At 38.0% G+C, this 22,509-nt stretch overlaps 2 protein-coding genes across 2 annotated transcripts; one reads left to right on the top strand and one right to left on the bottom strand.

The window, feature by feature from the left end:
* The first annotated feature begins 623 nt into the window (after positions 1-623).
* On the top strand, positions 624-13,958 carry LOC106063349 (serine/threonine-protein phosphatase 6 regulatory ankyrin repeat subunit A-like). The gene is made up of 2 exons (XM_056037031.1): positions 624-750; positions 10,487-13,958. Exon 2 carries the CDS (start codon positions 10,496-10,498, stop codon positions 13,829-13,831), a length of 3,336 nt encoding a protein of 1,111 aa, XP_055893006.1. The 5' UTR covers positions 624-750; positions 10,487-10,495; the 3' UTR covers positions 13,832-13,958.
* A 517-nt stretch (positions 13,959-14,475) lies between these two features.
* LOC106069522 (uncharacterized) lies at positions 14,476-21,455 on the bottom strand. The gene is made up of 2 exons (XM_056037046.1): positions 21,389-21,455; positions 14,476-18,952 (listed from the first exon to the last, which is right to left on the bottom strand). Exon 2 carries the CDS (start codon positions 18,948-18,950, stop codon positions 17,670-17,672), a length of 1,281 nt encoding a protein of 426 aa, XP_055893021.1. The 5' UTR covers positions 18,951-18,952; positions 21,389-21,455; the 3' UTR covers positions 14,476-17,669.
* Between the last annotated feature and the right edge of the window lie 1,054 nt (positions 21,456-22,509).

The raw sequence follows: 22,509 nt of genomic DNA, 5'->3' as shown, positions 1-22,509 counted from the left end.
CCAGTGTTTTGGACGTGAATAGCCTGGAACAGGTGCTAAAGAGAGTCGTGAGCTTTTTAACAAATAGATATTAGTCAAATCTATACATCTAGAGACACTTTTTTTTTGGTCAGTACAGATGCGGGAGGTTAGGACTAGCATGTAATGGAGAATTGTCCGAAACATTAAAAGAATGTTTATTTTTTAAAATCTATATCTTTATCTAAGCCTAATTATATGTTAAAAGTTAAAAGTCCTCAAAAATAAAATTCTTCAAAATAATAACAACACTATATACACAAAATTGACCAAAAACAAAAGGCAACCATAGGTTATTTCAGAAGTCGCTAAGACATATTATTGACTTCATTTAAGATACAAAAGTTCTTTAATTTAGAAAGCATTCTTTTTTTTTTTTAATATTCACATCTATGGGATATAGTTACAATGATTATTTTATGCTTATTCTCGACCTTCCATTAAATAGAGGCTATGGCCTATATGGTCAAGGTCGGAGTCTTAAATGAGCCATTAGACTTAAAGGATCTAGTGTTGTAAGTTGGAGTGGACACTTTTAGTGGGCGCAACGGATAGACCTCTGACCTCTGTCCAACAAATGGCTACTGATATATAAAAGTCCAGGCGAGGACCCTAGCCCTTCTTGTATCCCCAGACTTTGTGCAATCGGTTACCTCCCTTACTTTCAAATCATCTTTGTGCAATCAGTTACCTCCCTTACTTCCACATCAACGTGTCATTTAACAGCTGCAGGTAAAGTTTTTAATTTTTTTTTTTTTTTACATAGTTTAGAAGTAGCTGAACTAATATGGTCAATAGAGACATGTGTCTAGTCTGTAGAAAAAATGCTTGGACTATTTGATTGTTGGTCAGTGTTTGTTTCTACCTCCAAAGAGATAGTACAATAAAACCGATGTAGGTGTATTGATTACCTTCTTTCTTATATCAAAATGCTACTTTTTTTTTTTTTAAAGCAAACGCTTAATTTTTTTTTCTTAAATATTATAATGGAGGGGACTTTACAGGGCATACACGAAACAAATACAAAACCTTTTTTTTTTCTAAAATAATTTAATAAAAAAAAAAATATATTTCTATTTCTAAATAAAGTGTCCATCGTTGTACAATGTACTGAAGTTTGAAAGAAAGTGTTTACTTTTGGTTTAAAATATACAGAATGCATAGTAATAATTAATATATTAATAGATAATCACATAATGTCGTGAACACTGTCGACGAGCATATTCAACAGCAGATATAGAGATTGTATTCTAGTTGTTGATGGTTCTGATATCTTGCTGAAAATAGTTTGAAACATGCCTGAGTGGACCGGAACACTTCGTTGGGCCGGCTCTGAGTTTTTGTTTCCACACAAACTATTTTTGTAATTTTGTTAATTAAGAAATACGTTTTTCTGTCATTGAAGACGTCAAAATATATGTTCTGAACGGTGATGTGAAAAAAAAAGATTTATTAGAAATGTATACACCATTACATCTAGGCCATTACACCATTATATCTAAGCCATTACGTCATTATATCTAGGCCTTTACATCATTACATCGTTACATCTATACCATTACATCATTACATCTAGGCCATTACACCATTACATCTAGGCCATTACACCATTATAGCTAGGCTATTACATCATTATATCTAGGCCATTACATTATTACATCTAGGTCTTTACACCAATACACCTAGGCCATTACACCATTACATCTAGGCCATTACACCAATACACCTAGGCTATCCCATCATAAATTTTTTAAAAAATTTAATCTACGTATCGTTTTTTTTTTTTTTTTTTGACCAGCCTGTCAACTATCTTTTTTATATATGTGTGAGTTGTTTTGTTTTAAATAATGTGTTTCTGAAGCTTTTTTTTTTTTTTTAATTCAAACGGTTTTTAACTTTAGTTTCATTCTGAAGAACCAAAAAAAAAATGTATGTGATACTGCAAACAAAGAAACCTTCACGACTATAGTAACAGATGTATTGATCAACGATTGAGGAAGAGGGGGTTGATTCGGAACATCAACATTTGTACCACCCCCCTCTGGGGTTTTATACCTCCTCGTGTGGCTGGTGAGACCGATGTGAGCCCAGAATGTTCGGCTGTACATTGGGCAGGTTATTCCAGCTGGAGCTAGTGTTATAGGCCTTGCTTTTCTTCTCTGACCCTTTTTTTCTGCCAGCGCTGTTTTCTGTTCCTCAGTGATTTGTGCTCCAGTTTTCACAGCGCGACGCCATGATGCTCTGTCATGTGCTTCCGTCTCCCATGAGGCTGGGGTCAATGCTGAAGGCTTTCAGAGACGCTTTGGGCTTAATTGACAATATATTGAACGCCTTCAAGCTTAGGTATAAAAACCGCGATATAGAACTCCTTGCTGGCTCCAAACACATTTATAAGAACGTTGGCTTAGCGGTAAAGCGCTTGGCTTCCGAACTGGGGTTCGGGGTTCGGATCTTCGGGCGTCTCTGGGTCCACCCAGCTCTAATGGGTACCTGACGTTATTTGGGGAAAAGTAAAGGCGGTTGGTCTTTGTGCTGACCACATGACACCCTCGTTAACCGTAGGCCACATAAACAAATGATCTTTACATCATCTGCCCTAAAAGGTCTGAAAGGGAACTTGACTCTTTTTTTTTTTTACATTGCCAAGCTATACCCTGTTATGCTAGTATAGGCATATTTGTATTACATTGGGCAATAAAACAACCACTTAGTACACTTAGTCGTCTGCTGCTCATATAAATAGCATACTGGTATACGTTAGTGACTGACCTCATAATAAAAACAAAACAAGAAAAAAAAAGAAGATAGTCTAATTAAAACGAGCCCAATTTGAAATACAAATACGCACAGCCAAATGTCTCAAAGGTCGAAAATAGCCCGCGGGCCTTAGCAATGCTTTATCTAGATTAAGTCTACACGTTTACTATGCTTGTTATGTCTTGAGTCAAGGTCCCGTCATTCTCGAAGGTCATATGCTTGAGCCTAGAAATTGTGACGTGACGAAGTGTTTAAACTAGGCCGGGTGGTGTCAACCTAGATCCTGAACACTGACAGGGGCGTAACTAGGGATTTGGGGGCCCGGGGGGATTGACCTCTTTGGGGGCCCCTTGCATTTTGACATTCGACATATGACATGAGATAATGTACGCAAAAATAAATAAGCCCCAAATCAAATTAGTTCAGTATATCAGTAAACTTAACAAAAAGTAATCATCAAGACTCTTTTAATGAATAATACCGTTGTTTATTAGTTAAATAATGCACAAGTGACAAATCTAAATTGATATCGCTTCACGTCGTGCATTCTGTGCAGCAAAGACATCTAAAACATCAACTACATCGATACTTTCTAGTATTTGTAACTTCACTGACATTAAAACCATGATAAGCCTTTCTTGTGTCATTGTGCTCCTGAAATAGTTTTTGATGAACTTGAGCTTTGAGAATGATCTCTCACATGACGTAATGGAAGTGGCCTTAGTTAGCGGTATTCTGAGGAGATTGCAAAGTTTGAGCACACGTAATTCCCATATGAAGCCTGTTTCCTCAATATGTCTATTGGTGATTGTATTACTGGTTTATTAATGAAAAGTGCTCATGCATCAATGACATCATTGAAAAAGCGATTTTCCATTTATTTCATCATACAAACAGGAAAAGTAGCACAGTTTGTCACAAGCGTGTCTTCATCTAACAGGTGTCTTGGTTCAAGAAGAAACCCAAAGGTATTCATTTTCTTTCCAGCCTTTGGAATCTGCCCTTCATCTCCATATGAAATTTGTCCAGCACTTCTGTCGTATTACGTTTGAATTGCAGTTCTATTGACAGTCCTACATTAGAACTCAACTTCCCATCAAGTCTTTTCTTTCTTCTGGTTGTTTTGATTACTGGGAATCCATAGTATTCACTACCTTCTTTTGCTTTTTCGATGGATTGGGTTTTTATCAGTTTGTCATCATTTTGCAGAAAGCATGAAAGGGTACTAATTTCTTTAGCAGCTTCCCGTATATGCAGTCCATACTTTTGTAGCTTCTTCCGAACTATATTAATTGGGCGCAGGAGCTTTGACCAGAATTCAAGATAGGCAAAAAATTCTTAATTTTCCACTGCATGAAGAAGATTCTGTGCTAATATTATATGGTATTGCGTCATTGTTGGTTGTTTATGTTTTGTGCGAAAGCAAAAGGATTCAGAGCATACAAAAGTGAGAAAGATCCATATCTCGTTAAGCTCGAGTATAGAAATACTCCGATAAGTAGACTGCCGTATTCACCATCACAACTGCTGACGAGAAGAAGACTCAGGGAATCATTCCAACTGATCACAAACTATTGAAACCATCGGTAGCTCAAAATGCAGAGACATTACTCAACGAACGACAGATGAATAGCAAAGTGAAATACGATGCAAAAGCTAGACTACCTAAAGATTATTCTGTCGGAGAGTTCGTCTAGGTCAAACATGACAGAAAGCAGTTGTCATAAAAAAAACATTCATCACCCAGATCTTACATCATAAAGACAAACGGAAAAACATACAGAAGAAATCAACGCTTTTTACATGAGTTTCGATGAAGACATCTCTGGGTACTATGATACCGATGAAGACAATGAACTGCAAACTGTTGGAACAAACGAAACAGACAGCTATAGACCAACGTCTAGAGAACTTGTTGTGCCAGTCAAGACAACCAGAAATGGACGAATTCTTAAAGTTCCTAGTAGAAAGGGCCGGCCTTAGGCCACTGCAGCCTATGCGGTCGCAGTGGGCGCCGCGCTTTCATAGGCCCCGCACTAATTCCAAGTGTACATTATTAAATTAAACCATTATAACGTATATAAAATAACAGGTTTTTCGCGACCTCCTGATTTTCCAGGGCTCCAGGAAATCTCATGAAAAGGCAAAATATACGATAAAGTCCTGAACTTTTTTTGAATTTATTCAAATCTCCTGAAGAATAGACGAAATTGACATTTTGGGGTGACAATAAATAAAAAGTGACATTGCGAGCTTTCATTTGATAAAAATTTATTGCAAAGACGAAAGTAGGCCTATTTTCTAATTCAAAAAAAATAATATTGACATTATGCTCATCCCTACCCAGACTAGGCCCCGCTCGATCTGTTTCGCATAGGGCCCCGAAAATGCTAGGGCCGGCTCTGCTAGTAGATATCACTCTTAAGAACTTTAAAAGGAAGGGTGTGATAATAACTTCAAAAGGAAGGATGTGCTAATATTATATGATATTACGTCATTATTTTTTGTTTATGTTTTGTGCGAAAGCAAAAGGATTAGATGGAAATAAAAAGAGTTTCTATTGGATTGAGGAAAGATGAATAGAGGGGTAATAACTCGAGTGTGAAGTTTAATTCTGAAATTATAGACGCCAAACCCGAATAATGGAATATTCTAGCATTATTAAGAATAACTTTTAGATCTGTTATACTTGATTCTGTAAATTTTGCTTCAAGGTTAATTAGTGTAGCCCTATAATACTCGCCATTTAGATCTATTATTAGTAAAGGTAACAAGATACCTGGAATTCGCTGTATATCATGCAGTTTTATTCGTGGCAACAAAGTTTAAAATGTAAGACTATGTAGTTTTTAAATTTAATCTCTGTGGGAAAAAATATTTTTAAAATGTCAACAAAGTCAACGTACTGATAGACCTAGATCTAGGTTTAGTCTTTGTTATAAATTTAATCCATAAATGTTGAAAAATTTAGTCTTTGTTATAAATTTAATCCATAAATGTTGAAAAAAAAAGACACCCGTTGACACTATTTGTCAATCAAACATATTAATTTATGTATTTACAAATAAATTTCGGACACCCATTTGGTGGCCCCCCCTAGGTGGGGGCCCGGGGGGATTTTAAAATTCTCCCCCCCCCCCCCATCCCCCCCTCCCTTAGTTACGCCACTGATGTGACACTCACTAGGTCATTTGGGTGAGGGACAGGGGGGGCGGGGAAAGAGAACGCCATAGGGCAAAGGAAGGTAATTTAGAATTGGGCTGAGAATAAAGCATGGTGTGAAGTACTGTGAAGGCAGGGCCAAGGCAAGGTGGTGAGTGAAGCGTGGCAGGGAAAACAATGACGCAACAAATCGACCAAGAGAAACACACAAAAAAAACAGCGTGTAGATTAAAAGGATCGAATAGTTGAATCGTGACTCGATGGGAAACATAAACAAAAAAAAAAAAGGACAACATCACTTAGACATGTGCCCGTCTTTTTATTGTGAACTAAAGACAAGAAGCGAGACACATGAATAAAATAATACAACGAGGGCTAATAGTCATACTTTGCAGTGGCGAGGGGCAAGTATAGATCTAAATCTATCAGCAGCCATAGGTCCCAGAAAGAAGAGCAATGACCACTTTGTTTGTGTGTGTGTGTGTGTGTCTGTCTGTCTGTCTGTCTCTTTTAAATGCTTTTGTTTGGCGATTATTGTGGGGCAAATCGTACACAAATGTATTATTTTTAAAAAAAATATTTATCACTATCCAGAAATTATATTTATCCTAATAACTTAAGTAAGTCCACTCAAGCAATTAAAAAAAAAAGGGCCAGGTTTCCATATTTTCCTCAAGAATATCTAAGATGATGAAATACAGATTTTACCAACCATAATGGCATCTCCGTCCATTTTTAAATAATAGACCAGGGGTTCTCAACCTGTGGGTTGCGACCCCCTTGGGGGTCGATTGACGATTTGCAAGGGGTCGCCTAAGGCCATCAAAAATATGGATTGTTATTGTCTATTCTTCTATTGCTGCATTTGTGTGTGTGGGGGGTGAGGGGTCGCAACAGAGTTGGGGGGGGGTGTAAAAAGGGGTCGACGAGCATAAAAGGTTAAGAACCGCTGTAATAGACGAAGGCTTGAAGAAATTCCTAAACATGTTGTATTAGTAGGCCGACTGACAACAGAATGACATAGGTTTAAAAAGGATAGATATAATAATAATAGAATCATTCGATTGTTAATATCCACATGCATTGAATGAAATAAATGTTATGATGTTAAAATAGTTTAGCATAAAGTCAATACAGCTGTGTTTTAGAGTGAAGTGTGTATAAATATATTTATATATATATACAAAACTGGTTATTGAATCTTATTTTAAAATATATTTGACTTATAGATTTACTGAATACATTCTTTCTACTTTAAAGCGATCATATAAAATTGACTGTATACTCTTAATAGTTTTGACAGTTTCTGAAACATTAAGTTCTAATACAAATTATTTTTATACCATTACTTAAGGAAACAAAAATGATTTGCATAATTCATCATCATCATCAAACTTGAGAGGCTCAAATCCTCTCTTGCGAAAGCCCTGGACAGAAACCCTGCTGTCTTGCGTAGTGCATAAATGTCGCCATACAGGTCGAGAATTTTTGGGTTTCCCAGACCTGTCGAGACGGAGATCAGCAAGTCTGGGGCAGTCAAACAGAATTTGAGGCACGGTTTCCTCTTCTTCCCCGCAGCGGGGGCACCATGAATCAAAATTTGGCCATAGCCGCGAGAAATATGAGCCAACAGGACAGTGGCCTGTCCTGCACTGTGCTATAATAGCTTGCTCAGGCCTGGACAGCCTCCACCACGGAGAAGTGCGGTCAGGGCGCCTCATGCGCTCCCAGACTCCACGGGCTTTCTGGGACTTGTCCCATCACTCAAACCACTTATCCATTTCTGTTTTCTGTATTATAGCCAGGGCTTGATGAAAGCTTACAGCCTGTTCAGTGGGTGGAATTTGCCCTCCCTGGTGGGCCAAAGAGTCTGCAATTGTGTTGCCAGCCACACCTATGTGACTCGGTATCCATTTGCATAATTAAATTGTTATAAAAATGTTCAGAAAATTTACTTCTCTACTAGTTGTAGGAATGAATTTAAAAAAATATATTTATTGTATATTAATTTTAAAAATTAAAAGGTTTGCTTCTAAATACTAAGAAAAAGTAACCATTGCTACGTACCTAAATAAGTGGAGTTCTGTCCTCTGAAATGCATACCGTAAAATTTGTTTTCTACAGTGCATGTTTTTCATACATGTAACATGCCCAGATCTCTATGGTCAAATGTCATATATGGATCAGTGGGAAGTGGCGGTGGTTGTGGTCTTGGAGAAGGGCTTCCGTGCTGCCTCTAGGCGCTCCGTAAACACAACTCTGCTCGACTCGGGTGTGGAAACTCGAGCCCCCTTGCCAAGCCAAGCCTAAGTGTATTTAGCCTCTCGGCCACACATTCCATGTTATCTATCCCACACCCATCCTCTGATCAATTTAAAACTTTGCACAATTATTCATTGGCGTAAACAATACTATTTACAAATTAATAAATTAGTAAATTAATTACTGGCTATTAATTATTTGTTTAAAACAAACAAGAGAACTTAATCCCTCAGTATTCACAGATATGGTTAAAAATGTTGGGTTTTGTCTTCTATAAATAGTTGTAGGATATTTCTCCCACACCCATTCTCAGATCAATTATTTATTGTACCTTACAAAACATGAATTAATTTTTTAAAAATAACAAATTAGTCAATTAATTATTGATAATCAATTATTATGTTTGGTATTGAAATAGAGAAATAACTTTTACATTTTTGATAGAAATAGTTGAAAGTGTGGAGTTCTTCCCCTGCTAGATAATTTTTTTAAAGGATTTTTTTTTTATTATTTAGCTTGTTCACGGTTAGTAGTGGTACAAAAAAAGAAACACGGATGAATCTCTCGTGTGCTCGGCCTCTGGCCTCGCTGGCTGGAGGAACCCAGGCAGAGCTATAAAAGCCGTGTTTTACAAAATCGTATATAATTAAATGATCATCTTCTTGATGTGAGACCTCCAAAAAAGAGGGCTTTGAGAAGACCCATGCTCTCACTTCCTGGCCTTCTTCCTCTAGGTCAAGGTCATAAAAGGACACGAGCTCGAGATTTCGCAAGTTTCCTTAGTGCCACCCGCTCTTAATTCTTCCTCACGATTGACTCACGAGGCCTTTCCGTCTTGGGGTGATAGTTGAAAAAATTTCGTTCGCGACAGAATGTTTTCTCTTGCCTGTAAAAGTTTGTCTTTGAAAGTGAAGACACCTGTCTTAAAAACTGTGTCAGTACTCATCCTTTGTAGATTTAAATTTGTCAGCCTGTTTTAAGATATACAAACATTACCCACCGGCTACGACCATTGTTTTTTTTCCATGCTTTATATTTCTCAAATGAAATTTCATTAGACAGGCCAGATTCTAACACGGAGGCGTAGTGAGGGGGGGGGGAAAGGAGGGCACAATGCCCTGGCGCCACTCTCGGGGGGGGGGGGGGGAGGGGTTGGGCGCCACGCCCAGAGGCTCAAAAAAATAATAGTAGATATTTTAGTTAGGTAATACGTTCTAAGGTTATTTTTATTATATTATCATTAAAGGATCATTATTTATAAGCTTATATTTCTCTGATATATTTATAGAAATGGGGAGGGGCGCTAATAAAGTTTCTAGCCACGGGCGCACGTTCTGAAAACTGCGCTTCTGTTTTAACGATACCCATAACACACCCCTAACATACATTTTAGCCCGTAAATGTGTGTATCTGATATAATGAAATAAAGCTAGCCATTTCATCTCTCAGTCTCTGTCTCTCTGTCTCTCTCTCTGTCTCTCTCTGTCTCTCTCTCTGTCTCTCTCTCTGTCTCTCTCTCTGTCTCTCTCTCTATCTCTCTCTCTGTCTCTCTTTATCTCTGTCTCTCTTTGTCTCTGTCTCTCTTTGTCTCTGTCTCTCTCTCTTTCTCTCTCTCTATCTCTCTCTCCTCTCTCTCCCATCTCTTTCCTCTTTCTCTCCTCTCTTTCCTCTTTCTCTCTCTATCTCTCTCCCCCTCTCTCTCCCCTCTCTCTCTCCTCTCTCTCTGTCTCTCTGTCTCTCTCTCCTCTCTCCCTGTCTCTCTCTCTATCTCTCTCCTCTCTCTCTCTCCTCTCTCTCTCCTCTCTCTCTCCTCTCTGTCTCTGTCTCTCTCTCTATCTCTCCTCTCTCTTTCTCCTCTCTCTTTCCTCGCTATCTCCTATCTCTCTCTCTCATCTCTCTATCCTCTCTCTGTCTCTCTCTGTCTCTCTCCCTCTCTCTCTCTCTGTCTCTATGTCTCCTCTCTCTCTGTTCTCTCTCCTCTCTCTCCTCTCTCTCTCTTTCCTCTCTCTCTCTTCTATCTCTCTGTCTCTCTCTCTCCCTCTCTCTGCACCTTTTTTTCCGCCTAAAAGAAAGGCATAGTACTGTAGCGTTTACTCTTAATTAACTGAAACAGAACAATGAAAGCAAAAAAAATGCACAATGACATCAAATAACACATAAACACAAACACTTCCACAATTAACCTGACCCACACACATACATATAGACACATGCCAATTTGACATCCAGTAGCGTTCTAAATTTCATCAGTCATTATCATCAAATTGACTTTGCTTTGTTTTTTCAGACGCTTACGATGTCAATAGCAGATGTTGATTTAAACATGGCGGAACCAAATGACCAAGATCATCCCAATGACTCCATCTTGTTTAAAACTATTGCTTCCAATTGCTTTTCAGAGAACCACGAACTATTGAGACTGTGTGATCACAAAACTACACATGCCATGAACCTGGCAGTTCCTCAAGCTTCTAGGCTTAATATAGGCCACGCCCATCTTCCACAGTTCCTCCTCCATGATGGCACCCGGCTCGAACCCAGAGACGACAACGGAAACACTCTTCTGATTTTCTCAGCCAAAGATTTTCTGTACATTATGGATAAGCTCTTGAGGTTGGACGCTGTCGCCAATGCTAAAAATAATGTCAATGCAACATCTACGCTGGGTACATCAAGGGAAGTAATGCAGGTTTTACTAGTAGACAGATCCTTAAATTCAGACGAAAAGAACCAGACTCGAAACACCGCTTTAATGTCAGCCGCCAAAACATCACATATCCAGAATATCAAATTGCTGATCAGTGCTGGAGACAGCCAAGACGGGATTCACAGTGTCCTTCTAAACTGGTCAAAGGAAGACCTTGACTGTTTTCCGCTGTCCAAAATAACTTTGATTCTCGAACCGTATAACCGTAGTATAATTTACGAGAGAAAACTGAGACAAATTGTTTCGTTAAATATTTTACATGTTACCAAAAGATTGGGATTGGGTAAACTGCTGGAAATGTTGTCTAGAGCCAAGTTAGTCAACTCAATACCTTTACATCTAGTTGCTGATGAGAATGACTTTGGGCTTAGCACCTCTGTGCTGCTGAATAATTTTAGTGAAAATACTGAAACAATGTTCTCCAAGAAAGGCTTTCCAAGCATTGTGGGTAAAATCTTGAGCACGGGCCCTGACGTCATTGCTAAAAACAACAAAGGTGATACGGCACATACAGTGGCTACGTCAAGGGAGGTAATTCAGTGTTTTCAAGCAGACAGACGCTTACATCTAGATAGACAGAGCTCGACTGAGAACACTGCTTTAATTTCGGTCATCGAAACATCACATTTGCAGAAAGATAAATTGCTGATTAATGCTGGAGCTAACTTGAACAGACGAGTGTTACTAAATAGTAAGACTGTCTTTACTGAGAATAATTCAAATGAAAGTGCATTCTATGCGGCTAAAGCATCGGGGTGGGATAAACTGCAGACGTTGCTGTGTCGTGCCAAATCGATGAACTCAAATCCTTTGCAGTTAGCAGCTGTTGAAAATGACTTTGAGACCTGCGCCATGTTGCTGAAGTATAAATTATGTGACAAAGAGGAAACTCAGAATCTTCGGCCTGACATCCTCTGTTATGTTTTTCGACAGATTCAGCAAAGGGACGCTATTCTCCCATCAGCTTTGGAGTTTGTTCGAGAGTTATGCAGAATGGGGATGAATGTCAACAGATGCCAGTGCTGTATAACATCTCGCATTGATTTTGCGCTGAGAATCGGAAGCTACGAACTGGCTGAAATTCTTTGTGCTCATGGCGCTCGGGTCACCCACGAAAATCTTGTGTCTGCTGTAAAAAGACAACACATCCACGTGATTCCTCTTCTAGTAAACTATGGAACACCGGTAAACAAATACAACTACCGGGGCCACATAATTTACAAGGATTCTGCTCTTGATGTAGCATTAGAGAACTGTTTAACAAGTGCAGCCCGAGTCCTTCTACAGCACGGCGCACAGCTTGACGCCGAGTGCGCTGTCACTCAAGCGTTGAAGAGCGACAACACCAGGACGCTAATGTATCTCTTAACAGAGTGCGCTCAACAGACCAAAGCTGTGATAGTTAAACCTGAAACTTTAATACACGCTGTGCAGCTAGGAGACATTCAGTTCATCCAGCTTCTGTTAGACGCAGGGGCGGATATTGACGGAGTGCACGACAATAAAACTCCTCTAATGCGCGCTGTCCACATTGAAGTTATCAACTATTTATTAAACAAAGGAGCCAATGTCAATTTTAAAACAAACACAACACCTCTGATCAACTTGTTCTCTTGTAGATATTTCAACTATAAGAGATCGACATTTCATCCTCAACTAAGCTCAAAAGAGATGGAAGAGCAAACAATACACGTCATAGATTTATTTCTCAGAAATGGCGCGAAAGTGGAAGACACCGATGATAATGGATGCACGGCTATGATTAAAAGCGTTACGGGTATCCACAGTGTAGAGGTTCTCAAATATTTAATTGACAAGGGAGCCGAGGTAAATAGACAAAATAATAAAGGCTTAACGGCAATGCACAAAGCAGCAAGGTATTGCGCATTTGATTTCGTGAATGTTCTAATAAAATACGGTGCACTTGTAAACATGAAAAGTCACGATGGGCGAACCCCGCTACACCAGGCTGTGGGAAATAAAGACATTGTGAAACTGTTACTGGAGAATCAAGCGAATGTAAACTTGGAGGATGACCTTGGAAACACACCCTTATCTCTCGCATCAGATGATCATGTTGTCAAACTTCTGATTGCCTCTGGTTCCGATGTCAACCACAGAAACAGTTCTGGCATGTCTCCGTTGTGGCTGGCTGCCGAAAATTACAACACAAAATGCCTGGAAATATTAATTAATGCGAAAGCAGATTTAGATCACGATGACCAGCAAAAAAAATCAGCGTTGTCTCTAGTTCTCAACAAATGGTTACCACACGAACGAGTCCAGCAAACGGCAAAAGTACTCCTAGACCATCAGGCTAGCGTTGCATTTGTCAGACCTGACGTAATCCATCGACTTATTGCTGCCTGCAATGATAGCACTCTGGTTCAGAAAATTATGAAATCTGGTATTAGTCCAACAGACATAGTTCTTCAGCAAACTATTTTTAACTGGCCTGAGACTTCTGTATCGCCCCTTGCAGTTTCTTTTATTCTAGACAGCCTGGACTTTGTTAGTTATTTTATAGAGAACTGGTACCTAACGAAATCAGACATTAAAATATTATCCAGGAACCAGAAAATCATAGATGGCTTGCAACAACGTGAATCTAAAGCTCTTTCGTATTTGGAGGAAGTTTCGCGCCAGCCAATGAGGTTGGAGCTTTTGTGCTTCATTACTGTCTCTTCTGCTTTAGGTTCAGACCAGGGCAGACGTCAAAGGGTACATAACTCTAAACTTCCAGTGCCAATACAAGACATGCTCTTGTTTTCGAAACTTGAGTTCAAGGTCCTTCTAGCAAATACTTGGAATAGGACCAAGTTTCTTTACCAACTGACAAAAAAACAAGTCAAGCAGGAGGACCCGAAATCACCGTTTTATGAAATGTTTGAGAATTTTTCTAGAAGACGCGTGCGTCGCATTTGAGTAGCCTCTACTATTATGGGGCTTTAGTTCTAAACATTAGTAGGTCGCTAAATTCAGTTTTTCTGGCTTATAGGCCTACATCACACATTGGCAGGTTGTAATATTACATTCTGTGTTGCTTCGTTTTAAAATCCAAACATTTTTTTTAAAGCATTTTACTTGAATTGTGAATTAAACCTTTTGACGTCCAATTTTTCAATGTAACCTTTTTTTTAGAGTTAAATTTAGTTGGCGCAAGGTTGTTTACGACGAAATGGTATTGGGTTTAAAAGCACTACACTACATTTTAAATGTTTCCTAATGGCATGAGTCTCAGCCTCTGATAACCAGTCCAACTCCTGGCCTTCACGTGTGGCTCAGATATAGATCCTGGCGGAACTGTTACCAATAACAGGAAAAGGGGCAAAGGCGAGCAACTAGCGCTTGACTACTAAGCTTGGGCCCTTAGGGCAAGAGGAGCTCGTTAGTCTTAGTTGGCTACCCATCTAGGAGAAGGAAAACTCTGAATCCAAACCTCCGCTGCCTTGCGGCTATACCCAAACACGGGAAAGGCTTCGGGAGACAACCCAGAGGAAAAAATCAGGAGTTTCAAATCAAATATTTTGAAAATGTACATCTTTGGCTTTGTATTAACTATCCTCCCATTCAAGCTGTCCATGTCTGAATCACTTTAAATACAAAGTGTCAACAATGTGAGGAACATTAAAGAGTTCTCCCCCCTTACCGAGAACTTCTAATGTCCCTTTATTTTGTAATTCTTTTTTTTTTTATTTTAGTTTGAACGAACTTTCCACTATTTAGGATACATCATTGGTACTGTATTTAAATGTTCTACAGTTATAGGGTGTTTACTTTTCTTAATAGGTGTTCACAAACAGAAACCTTCAACCATTTATACAATTCCCAAGCTGAAATGTCTAAAATTCAATTCCCGGTTATATTTTGAATGCCTACAATAGATAATTGTAACTGAATTCCCCCACGTTTTCTTGAGCACCTGGCAATCTTTAGGAAAGTCAATGCAAATGAGATCGTGCTTTCCACGTGACATCCTCGTTAAAATTAATAAATAAAATAACAAACTATAGAAAGTGAACTTTATTTTTTCAAATTACATTCATTGCACACACACACATACACAAAACATAAACGTACGTAGACTCATTAGTTAAAAATTTATTTTTCCTTCTCTTTACAATAGTGATTAAAATTTGATAATAACCATTTCGTAAAATTGCATTTGTTAAAAATATTACTTACATCATCTAAAAAATAATTAGCAAATTTTTGCTACTTAATTGAAAACCTTTTTTTTTTAAATTAGAATAATAATATTCTAGCTAAAAAAAATACTATGCCATAAAACACAACTCTTGCTACAAACTACAATACCATAAACATAACTCTTGCTACAAACTATACCATAAAACATATCTCTTGCCAAAAAAACTATAATACCATTAAAAACTACTATGCAATAAAACATAACTCTTGCTACAAACTACTAAACCATAAAACATAACTCTTGCTACAAACTATACCATAAAACGTAACTCTTGCTACAAATTACTATACCATAAAACATAACTCTTACCACAAAACTACTATACCATAAAACATAACTCTTGCTAAAATCTACTATGCCATAAAACATAACTCTTGCTACACTGTACTTTGCCATAAAACAAACAACACTCTTGCTACAAACTACAATACCATAAAACATAACTTTAGCTACAAACTACTATAACATAAAACATAACTCTTGCCAAAAACTACTATACTATAAAACATAACTCTTTCTACAAACTACTATGCCATGAAACATAACTCTTGCTACAAACAACTTTACCATAAAACATAACTCTCGCTACAAACTAAAATGCCATGAAACATAACTCTTTCTACATACTATTGTGCCATAAAACATAACTCTTGCTACAAACTACTATACCATAAAACATAACTCTTGCTACAAACTATTATGCCATAAAACATAACTCTGGCTACAAACTACTATGCAATAAAACATAACTCTTGCTACAAAACTACTATACCATATATCATAAAACATAACTCTTGCTACAAACTACTATGCCATAAGACACAACTCTTGCTACAAACTACTATACCATAAACATAACTCTTGCTACAAACTACTATACCATAAAACATAACTCTTGCCAAAAAACTACTATACCATAAAACATAACTCTTGCCAAAAAACTACTATACCATTAAACAAAACTCTTGCTACAAACTACTATGCAATAAAACATAACTCTTGCTACAAACTACTAAACCATAAAAAATAACTCTTGCTACAAACTACTATACCATAAAACATAACTCTTGCTAAAATCTACTATACCATAAAACAAAACTCTTGCTACAAACCACTATACCATAAAACATAACTCTCGCTACAAACTAAAATGCCATGAAACATAACTCTTGCTACATACTATTGTGCCATAAAACATAACTCTTGCTACAAACTACTATACCATAAAACATAACTCTTGCTACAAACTGTTATGCCATAAAACATAACTCTTGCTACAAACTACTATGCAATAAAACATAACTCTTGCTACAAAACTACTATACCATATATCATAAAACATAACTCTTGCTACAAACTACTTTGCCATAAAACATAACTCTTGCTACAAACCACTATACCATAAGACATAACTCTCGCTACAAACTAAAATGCCATGAAACATAACTCTAGCTACAAACTATTATGCCATAAAACATAACTCTTGCTACAAACTATTATGCCATAAAACATAACTCTTGCTACATAACTAATATATCATTAAACATAACTCTTACTACAAAACTACTATGCAATAAAACATAACTCTTGCTACAAACTACTTTGCCATAAAACATAACTCTTGCTACAAAACTAATATGCCATAAACCATAACTCTTGCTACAAAACTACTATACCATAAAACATAACTCTTGCTACAAATTACTTTGCCATAAAACATAACTCTCGCTACAAAACTACTATGCCATAAAAACATAACTCTTGCTACAAACTACTTTGCCATAAAACATAACTCTTGCTACAAAACTACTATGCCATAAATTGTAACTCTGGCTAATAACGTGTAGGCCTACACCATAGCCCTTGTTAAAAACTACTCGCCATAATCCATAACATTTGCTAAAATAACCTACTAAGATGTAACAATAACTTTTGCTAAAAATTATCACGTCATAAACCATAACTCTTGCTAAAAGATACCAATTCATAAAATAACTCTCACTATAAGCTACAACTCCATAAGTCATAACTATTGTGGTGAATGACTACATAAAAGGTAGCTCTTACTAAAACTATTAGGCCTATGTCACTAGTCATAACTCTTCATAAGACTATTAGGCCTATGTCACTATTGATGAAATTGATTTCACTTTGATGAAACCTACAACGTCATAAACCATAACTTTTGCAAAATACTTGTTATAGAAATATAACTCTTGCAGAAAGAAATTGTTTTCTATAGACAGATAACAACTTGATATAAAGACAATAACTCAAACATGAAATCATGCACCTGCCCTATTAACCATAACTGACGCCTACATATTTTTACATTACATAGCTCACATTAAGTATATGCAGCTCTTTTAATTAAACGATAACCTATAATCAACAGTTACAATAAACAAAAGACAACACTTACGACTAGAGTTAACCCTACCAATGTTAGAAAAAAAACCCTCATACAATGATTAACAATAATGCATTGCAATCCTAGGCTCACAATATAAAACTAACTATAAAACATTTAGACTTGCAAGGGAATTAACTCTATCAAAAGTCATTAAAAACTTTACGAAGCCAGATTGACTTTCTTGGGTGATTGCTAATCATGTCAAGGTCAATCTTATTTCTGCTGTATCCAAAGTTTGAGTGGACACAGCACTCTGATGGGAGCCAGGCAAGATGAGATCGCTTTAGTTTAGGGATTCTCAACACTCGAAGAAATTTGAGGTTCCGTAAGTTGGACCTGATGTGCACTAGGGCGTATTTGGTGATCCTCACGCAGCCAGTAATGTCCAAAACAAGCAGCTGAGGAAGGAACTTGCTTATAAATTCTATGCCATCGTCAGTCAATTTCACGGACTGGATTTTTAGGTAGATCAGGTCTTTGAATCCATGAATAAAGTACAGCATCTCAATGTCTATGAAGTCGCAAAGCCCAAAATACAAGCACTGCAGTCTGCACTCACTCAAAGACAACCCGCGAAGAAAGCGTCCTGGTTGTTTGTGTCCCTTTACGACCAAACAACGCAGAGACCGGATCTTGGCGATGCTAGCAAAATCTGGCTTTTCTGACAAGTGACCTTCGCAAGTGACTATGGTGTTCAGATTTGGCAGTCTTTGAAGGAAAAACCAGTGAAAGCGTGTTGTGCTCCTGCATTGGGAGAGGTCAAGGACTTCAAGCTTGGACAGCAAAGGCAGGGTGGGTAACCAATGGAAGAAAATCATTCGGAGGGTATACCCGCAAAATAGGCCGACTCCACGGTCAGTTATGTGAGTGTTTGAGAGGTTTAGGCTTCGTAATTTTGGCAAGAGATCGATCAAATACCTGGAACACTTATCATCAAAATGACTCTGAGAAACGTCCAAATGCTCCAACAAAGGCATCACGTTAGAAATCAGTTGAATAAGCCTAAAGCCAATGGAGGACAACTTAAGAGTCTTGACACTCGCAAGCTGAACCGTAAGCTGCTGTACAAATGTAGAGTTTCCGGGCTCCCCTGGCGTGCCAGGAGCTGAGTCGTCCCAGATTACGGAGAGCCTTGGCCAATGTTTAGCCATCAGAGGCAGGTGAGTATCAAAGGCGGCGTAATGCTGAACGCGAAACACCAGCAAACTAATTCCTCTTTCCTCCAGGCTGGAATACAATCTTGGCCAACCACTGCTGGTGGTTGGAAGAGACAAATAGACCACGGTGTGCTTCCATAGCGTCTTTTCGTAGGCGGCATCCTTCACCTTTCTGCAGGTCAGTGCAAAGCTGATTCTGTCCTTGAAACCAAGAAATGAGCAGATGTGAACAATGACGTCGTGGTTCAAGTCCTGTAATAGCATGTCTGAAATAGATACAAAAAATCAAGAACCAGTAAAAAAAAATATTCATAGACATGTTAACCAATTTTAATATGACTGAACTAAAGGTAGAAAACCATGTCTTTGCTTATTAAATACAAAGACAAACACATATCCCGCGATCCATAGAGTACATTTGTAAAGTTTTCTGCTTCTATGGTCGACGGTTTTCGAGGTTGTCATGTGGTCAGCACAACGACCAACCCCGCTTGCTTTCCCAAACTAATGACAGGTATCCATTAGTGTTGGGTGGACTCATGGGCGCCCTAAGAATCCTAAAATTAAAAATCCCAGTCCTCACCGAGTTCCTATTTCAGGGAAGAACATTAAGACCTATCTGCTAAAAATTCTTTAAGATTAGTTTGTCAATTTAAATCTCGGGTTTATGTTTATATTGTGGAAGCGCCTTGAGTCTACATTACGTTTGTTAAAATTTCTTAATAAATAAAATAATTTTTATCATTACTATCTAGCATGTATCAAAACATTTAGCACAAAGTATTAAAGTAAAGTTTCCTTGCGATCTATAGGGCAGATGCAGATGCCCGGTGGGCCGGTACCTAATGGGCCGGTCAGGTCGCGACCAAAGAATTTTTTTTTCAATGCAGACAACTTTTGAGAAAAACAAAAGTGACAGCAGCAAGCCACAGATGGCTTAAAAAAAAAAACGCCCGAAAGAATGAAAGGTCAGGGTGAAATGAACATTAATAGCATACACACAAAATATATATTGGAAAGGGGGGGTAAAAAAAAATCCCCCCCATGGAAAAAATCCTGGCTACGCCCATGATATGACATGCCATTTGTGGGCCGGTTTATATGGTAATGCCCGGGCCGATTTTAATACCCAGTCCACCCCTGGGCAGATGATGTAAAAGGTCATCTTTATCTGTGGCCCACGGTTAATGATCGTGTCATGTGGCCAGCACAATGACAAACCCGATTTTACTTTCCCCCAACTAATGGCAGGTACCCATTAGAGCTGGATGAACTTACAGGTGCCCAAAGATCCCGAAATTAAAAATCTTAGTATTCGCCAGGATTCGAACCTTTCGAAGCTCGAGCTTTACCACTCAGCCACCGCACCTCCTTACAAGTACTACATGAACTAAATTTGATACATTTAAAGTACTACAGTGAAACATTTTGTGAGCTGTATGGTCCTAGAGCTTGACGCAATAATAGAGTGCCTCGGTGCGCTACGCCGCTGGAGGCGGTCAAAGAATCTGCAATTGAAACGGAAACATTACTAAAATACGATGCGTTTATACAAAGGGTGTAACTCCAATCGTTAAAATATTTTTTTTTAATAAAGTTTATATTAAGTATATTAATTAGTTCCGATCAGTCATGTATTTAAATTTTGTTATAGATCTAGATCAGTGTTTCTCAAACGTTTTTCTCAACGGAACATAATGCACATTCTGAGTATTTAGCGGAACACTTTGCTTTTTTTAGAGAGAGATTAATTCACGTGGTAGCCATCTAGTTAAATTATTAAACAAGTTCTTGAAACACCTGCCCAGGCCTCGCGGAACACCGACGTTCCGCGGAAACACAGTTTGATAAACACTGATCTTGACCAACAATAATAAGTCTGTTGTGCGCTTAGAACTATTTTTACCAACTGTTTTTGCTCATGCTTAGCTTCCGAATCTGGGGTCCTGGGATCGAATCTCAGTGAAGGCTGAGATTTTTAATTTCGGGATTTTTAGGGCGCCCCAGAGCGTGACCTCCGTGAAAGTTCCGCCCAGAGTCCACCCAACTCTAATAGGTACCTGATTTTATTTGGGGAAAGTCAAGGCGGTTGGTCGCTGTGCTGGCCACATGACACCCTGCTCTTTGGCCACAGAAATAGATGACCTTATAGATCGAAATGTCTGAAAGTGGAAACTTTACTCTTGTTATAACATTGTGACATAGCAAAAGCTGCTTTTTGTGTGTAGTCACGTGACACTCATCCTTAATGTTAGGAATCGAAGACATCGCCATTATTATTGTAATAAAGCTTTGGAAACTTAATAGATATAACAATAATACAGATCTGACTAGAGTAACACCTTTAGTAAAATCACTAAATTTAGTAAGCCTTCAGGAGAGAAGACTCAAAAGTAAAGTAGCAATTATACATAAAACACTGAACCATAATCTTCAAATACAAAAACAAAATTTAATAAATACTCTGAAAGACACAAAGATAAAGGTACATTCCTCGTCCCATATGCTAGGACAAATTAGTACAAATACTCCTTCTTCCCTAGTGCTATTAGAGCATGGAATGGGTTGCCCTAGCAAGCCAGGAAAATCAGTGACTTGGCATAATTTAAGTAATTGGTTAACATGCATGACTAAATGCATGACGCGTAGGACGTAATCAAACGTCTGTATTATATAAGATATGAAAAGACCTATGTATTTACCTTATACGAATTTCATGTCTTGACTCAATCGCTGTTATGTCTTTATAATCTTAAGTTCATTTCAAACAGTGAACTACCTTAGCACAGCGTTCACACGCTGACACACATATACACACCCATTGGATATTCCCAGAAAAGGTAAACAAACATTGTGAGAAATTCATTTAAGCCTCTTCCCCCCCCCCCCCATCTCATAACTTAATAGGACTTAATAGATGCAGTTGTTTCATATTAGAAATACCTAAAGTCTTTCGATCCCGAAAGGGGGGGGGCATAAGTTCGAGTTTCGATAAAGACAAAGACATTTTAGCTTTATATAATAATAGATACCTGACTATAGGATTTATAGGCCGACTTCTCAAACAACTGACTATAGGATTTATAGGCCAACTTCTCAAACAACCGACTATAGGATTTATAGGCCGACTTTTTAAAACAACTGACTAAAGGATTTATAGGCGACTTCTCAAAACAACTGACTATAGGATTTATAGGCCAACTTCTCAAACAACTGACTATAGGGTTTATAGGCCGACGTCTCAAACAACCGACTATAAGGTTTATAGGCCGACTTCTCAAAACAACTGACTATAGGATTTATAGGCCAACTTCTCAAACAACCGACTATAGGATTCAGAGGCCGACTTCTCAAACAACTGACTATAGGTTGATTTGGGCGTTTGAAGTTGACTAACGGGAATACATCTTACAAGTTTTGATAGACATGGCTACAAATATAAAGTAACGTTCCTCTTTCTGACCTTGCGACCCATTGAGCAAACGATTTAAAGGTCATCTGTTTCTTTAGAGCTGGGTAGACTCAGAGGCGTCCTAAAAAAAAAACCGAACTTAAAAATCTTATTTTTCACCAAGATTCAAACCCCAGACCCCCTCAGTTCGGTAGCCATGCTTTTTTCCCCCTCAGCCACCACGTTTCTGTTGTCGTTATTCTTATCTTATTATATAATACAGACATTTTTTCAAAATTAAAGATGCATAATACCCGTATCTATTAGATGTTTCAAGGATTTTATTAACGACACATTGAGTGTTTTATTTTAGGTTGTTAGCGTCGCAATGTTTAGCGATACACCAACGTTGATTTGACCCCTTTAAATTAG

This window comes from Biomphalaria glabrata, chromosome 7, assembly GCF_947242115.1.
Source record: "Biomphalaria glabrata chromosome 7, xgBioGlab47.1, whole genome shotgun sequence".
Lineage (NCBI taxonomy): Eukaryota > Metazoa > Mollusca > Gastropoda > Planorbidae > Biomphalaria > Biomphalaria glabrata.
This window is presented reverse-complemented; position numbering and strand designations above follow the sequence as displayed.

Excerpts from the sequence above, each read along its gene's own strand:
- LOC106063349 (XM_056037031.1), top strand. The coding sequence starts at position 10,496 with ATGTCAATAGCAGATGTTGATTTAAACATGGCGGAACCAAATGACCAA.
- LOC106069522 (XM_056037046.1), bottom strand. The coding sequence starts at position 18,950 with ATGCTATTACAGGACTTGAACCACGACGTCATTGTTCACATCTGCTCA.